The sequence below is a fragment of the Aureococcus anophagefferens genome (genome assembly GCF_000186865.1).
Source record: "Aureococcus anophagefferens unplaced genomic scaffold AURANscaffold_3, whole genome shotgun sequence".
Classification (NCBI taxonomy): Eukaryota; class Pelagophyceae; order Pelagomonadales; family Pelagomonadaceae; genus Aureococcus; species Aureococcus anophagefferens.
Genome location: NW_008705563.1, coordinates 1,761,632 through 1,765,934, shown reverse-complemented (window position 1 = coordinate 1,765,934; position 4,303 = coordinate 1,761,632). Strand labels below are relative to the sequence as shown.

Here is a 4,303-nt window from a genome sequence, read left to right as displayed (position 1 = left end):
GTGCTTCTCGGCGAGCTCCTTCTCGCGACCCTCCATCGCTTTCGCGTGCTCGTCGTCGCGGGCGCGGAGAGCAGCCACGAGCGCGCTGCTATGATCGTGGTCCTTCTCCAGAGCGAGCATCTCGGTCGCCGACGCGAGAGTGGCCGCGTGGCCTTCCTGCATCGACGCGACCTTGCTGTCGTGCTGCGACTGGAGCCCCGCAACTGCCTCGGCGTGGGCGGCGTCCCGCGCCGCGAGCTCGTTCTTGTGACGCTCCGCGAGGCTCGCTTCCAGGTCCTGGCGTTCCTTGGCGTGGGCGTCGTCGCGACTCCTCATGGCGTCGGTCAGCCGCGACGAGTGCTCGCGGTCCTTGTCGACCTCGAGTGTCGCCGTCGCCGACTGGAGGTCGGCCTCGTGCTTGCGCTGCTGGGCCGCGAGCTGCTCCTCGTGTCGCGCGACCGTCTCCTCGACGGTTGCCTCGTGCTTTTGCTTCTGGGCAGAAGTCTGCTCCTCATGCTTGCCATGCACGTCCGCCAGCGTGGCCTCATGGGCGCTGGAGAGCGACGTCTTTTGCTCGGCGAGCGCCGCGGCGTGTTTCTCGGCGAGCTCCTTCTCGCGAGCCTCCAATATCGCAGCGTGCTCGTCGTCTCGGGCGCGGAGCGCGGACACGAGCGCAGCACTGTGGTCGTGGTCCTTTTCCAGAGCCAACATCTCGGTCGCGGACGCGAGCGCGGCCGCGTGACCGTCCTGCATGGTGCCGACCTTGGCGTCGTGCTGCGACTGGAGTCCCGCGAGGGCCTCGGCGTGGGCCGCGTCCCGGGCCTGAAGCTCGCTCTTGGTCCGCTCGACGAAGCTCGCTTCCAAGTCCTGGAGGTCCTTGGCGTGGGCCGTTTCGCGTTCCCGGACGGCCTCGAGGCGCTCGCGGTCCTTATCGACGCCCAGAGCGCCCGTCGCGGATTCGAGGTCGGCTTCGTGCTTGCGCCGCAGCGTCGCCACGGCGTCCTCGTGCCGGGCGACCGTTTCTTCGTGAGCGCTCTCGTGCGCGCTCGACAGCGACGACTTTTGTTCGGCGAGCGCCGCCGCGTGCCTCTCGGCGAGCTCCTTCTCGCGCGAGTCCATCGCCGCGGCGTGTTCGTCGTCCCGGGACCGCAGCGCGGACACGAGCGCCGAACTGTGGTCGTGGTCCTTCTCGAGCGCGAGCATCTCCGTCGCCGACGCGAGCTCGGTCTCGTGCTTGGATCGAAGCATGTCCTGCTGCTGCCTGTGAGCCGCCAGAGCCTCGTCGATCTCCGCGGCCTGTCGGTCCGCTTGCTCCTTCAAGGCGGCCTTGTGCTTCGCGAGGATCTCGGCTTCGCGCGATTCGAGCTCCGCTTCGAAAGCGTCGGTCTGAGCCTTGAAGGCCGCCGAGTGCTCTTCGCTCTGCGCTTTGAGCGAGTCGCTATGTTCCTGATCCTTTTCCAGCACCTGCTTGTCCATCGCCGCCGCGTGCCTCGTCGCGGCGGACAAGAGGTGTCTTTCGAGATGGGCTTGCGTGAGCCACCGGGCCCAGGCGCGATGCCGTCGGTAGCGGAAGAGGTGGTTCGCGGCCTTGGCCATGGCGTTCATGCCGCCCGCCCGCATCAACGCCTTGCGCGTCTGCGTGACCGCGGAGCGCAAGGCCGAGTCGTGGTCGACGTCCTTGGACGCCGCGGCCCCCGACAGACGAGAGTACAGTGCCCAGACGCGGAAGCTCCGGAGGACGCCGTGCTTCGAGCCTCGAGTCAGGACGCTGTCTGCCATCGTCGACGCCGCGCGAAGCGCCATGAGGCGCCGGCTCTCGTCCGCCTCCCGCAGCTGGGACGCGGCCGAAGCGGAGAGGCTCGACTCCGCGTCCGCGAGGAGCTTGGCGTGCTCTTCGTCCTTCTCGCTCAGCGTCGCCTTGACCGCCGCGTCGTACTCGTGGGCGGCCTGGGAGAGCATCTCCTGGTGCCGTTCCTGCTCGGCCGCCAGCTCGGCCCGGTGCGTCTCCTGCAAGCTCGCTTCATCTCGCGCAGCCTGTTTCTGCGCCGCCAGAAGGACGTCTTCGACGGCTCGGGCGTGAGCGTCGTCGGCGGCTTCGACGGCTCGGGCGTGAACATCGGCTCGCGCGTCGAGCTCGGTCTCGTGGAGGGCCTTGAGCTCCGCCTCGCGCTCGGCGATGGCTCGAGCGAGCGCGGTGTCGTGCTCCTGGCTCTGCGCGGTGAGCGCAGACCGCATGTGGCGATCCTTCTCCGACGCCGCCGACTCGACGGCGGTGGCGAGTTCCCCTTCGTGATTCTCCTTGAGGTAGCTGAGGTCGCTCTTGTGTCTCTCTTGCAAGTCGGACAGTGCCGCGGCGTGTTTCTCGGCGAACTCCTTCTCGCGGGCCTCCATGGCGGTGGCGTGTTCGTCGTCGCGAGCGCGGAGCGCGGACACGAGCGCCGAGCTGTGATCGTGGTCCTTCTCGAGCGCGAGCATCTCCGTCGCCGATGCCAGCGAAGCCGCGTGGCCGTCCTGCATTGATGTGACTTTGTTCTCGTGCTGCATCTGCAACTCCGCGAGCGCCTTCGTGTGCGCGGCATCTCGAGCCTCGAGTTCGCTCCGGGTCCGCTCGACGAAGCTCGCTTCGAGGTCCTGGAGCTCCTTGGCGTGGGCCGCGTCACGTTCACGGACGGCCTCGAGGCGCTCGCGGTCCTTGTCGACCTCGAGGGTAGCCGTCGCGGACTGGAGCTCCGTCTCGTGCTTGCGCTGCAGCGTCGCCATGGCGTCCTCGTGTCGCGCGGCGGTTTCCGCGTGACTACTCTCGTGGGCGCCGGACAGCGACGCCTTTTGCTCGGCGAGCGCTTGCTTCTCGGCGAGCTCCTTCTCGCGACCCTCCATCGCTTTCGCGTGCTCGTCGTCGCGGGCGCGGAGAGCAGCCACGAGCGCGCTGCTATGATCGTGGTCCTTCTCCAGAGCGAGCATCTCGGTCGCCGACGCGAGAGTGGCCGCGTGGCCTTCCTGCATCGACGCGACCTTGCTGTCGTGCTGCGACTGGAGCCCCGCAACTGCCTCGGCGTGGGCGGCGTCCCGGGCCGCGAGCTCGTTCTTGTGACGCTCCGCGAGGCTCGCTTCCAGGTCCTGGCGTTCCTTGGCGTGGGCGTCGTCGCGACTCCTCATGGCGTCGGTCAGCCGCGACGAGTGCTCGCGGTCCTTGTCGACCTCGAGTGTCGCCGTCGCCGACTGGAGGTCGGCCTCGTGCTTGCGCTGCTGGGCCGCGAGCTGCTCCTCGTGTCGCGCGACCGTCTCCTCGACGGTTGCCTCGTGCTTTTGCTTCTGGGCAGAAGTCTGCTCCTCATGCTTGCCATGCACGTCCGCCAGCGTGGCCTCATGGGCGCTGGAGAGCGACGTCTTTTGCTCGGCGAGCGCCGCGGCGTGTTTCTCGGCGAGCTCCTTCTCGCGAGCCTCCAATATCGCAGCGTGCTCGTCGTCTCGGGCGCGGAGCGCGGACACGAGCGCAGCACTGTGGTCGTGGTCCTTTTCCAGAGCCAACATCTCGGTCGCGGACGCGAGCGCGGCCGCGTGACCGTCCTGCATGGTGCCGACCTTGGCGTCGTGCTGCGACTGGAGTCCCGCGAGGGCCTCGGCGTGGGCCGCGTCCCGGGCCTGAAGCTCGCTCTTGGTCCGCTCGACGAAGCTCGCTTCCAAGTCCTGGAGGTCCTTGGCGTGGGCCGTTTCGCGTTCCCGGACGGCCTCGAGGCGCTCGCGGTCCTTATCGACGCCCAGAGCGCCCGTCGCGGATTCGAGGTCGGCTTCGTGCTTGCGCCGCAGCGTCGCCACGGCGTCCTCGTGCCGGGCGACCGTTTCTTCGTGAGCGCTCTCGTGCGCGCTCGACAGCGACGACTTTTGTTCGGCGAGCGCCGCCGCATGCTTCTCGGCGAGCTCCTTCTCGCGCGAGTCCATCGCCGCGGCGTGTTCGTCGTCCCGGGACCGCAGCGCGGACACGAGCGCCGAACTGTGGTCGTGGTCCTTCTCGAGCGCGAGCATCTCCGTCGCCGACGCGAGCTCGGTCTCGTGCTTGGATCGAAGCATGTCCTGCTGCTGCCTGTGAGCCGCCAGAGCCTCGTCGATCTCCGCGGCCTGTCGGTCCGCTTGCTCCTTCAAGGCGGCCTTGTGCTTCGCGAGGATCTCGGCTTCGCGCGATTCGAGGGCCGCGGCGAATTCGTCCTCCTTCTGCTTGAAGGCGGCCTCAGTGCCGCCGCGTGCTGCCGCTCCTTGTCGGTCTCGGCCGCTTTGATCGCGTCGGCGAGCGCCGCGCCGTGCTCGCTTCGCGCGGCGTCGCGGTCCT

General features: G+C 68.6%; 1 protein-coding gene across 1 annotated transcript in view; it reads right to left on the bottom strand.

Moving 5' to 3' along the window:
• Nucleotides 1–4,303, bottom strand: part of AURANDRAFT_70889 (hypothetical protein) — a gene marked incomplete at both ends in the record, with an annotated part of 61,863 nt that overhangs the window by 23,535 nt on the left and 34,025 nt on the right. The window contains 3 exons of the mRNA XM_009035491.1: nt 79–1,240; nt 1,520–1,986; nt 2,095–4,060. Of these exons, the coding sequence (XP_009033739.1) occupies nt 79–1,240; nt 1,520–1,986; nt 2,095–4,060 (3,595 nt within the window). The remainder of the gene's footprint in view (nt 1–78; nt 1,241–1,519; nt 1,987–2,094; nt 4,061–4,303) is intronic.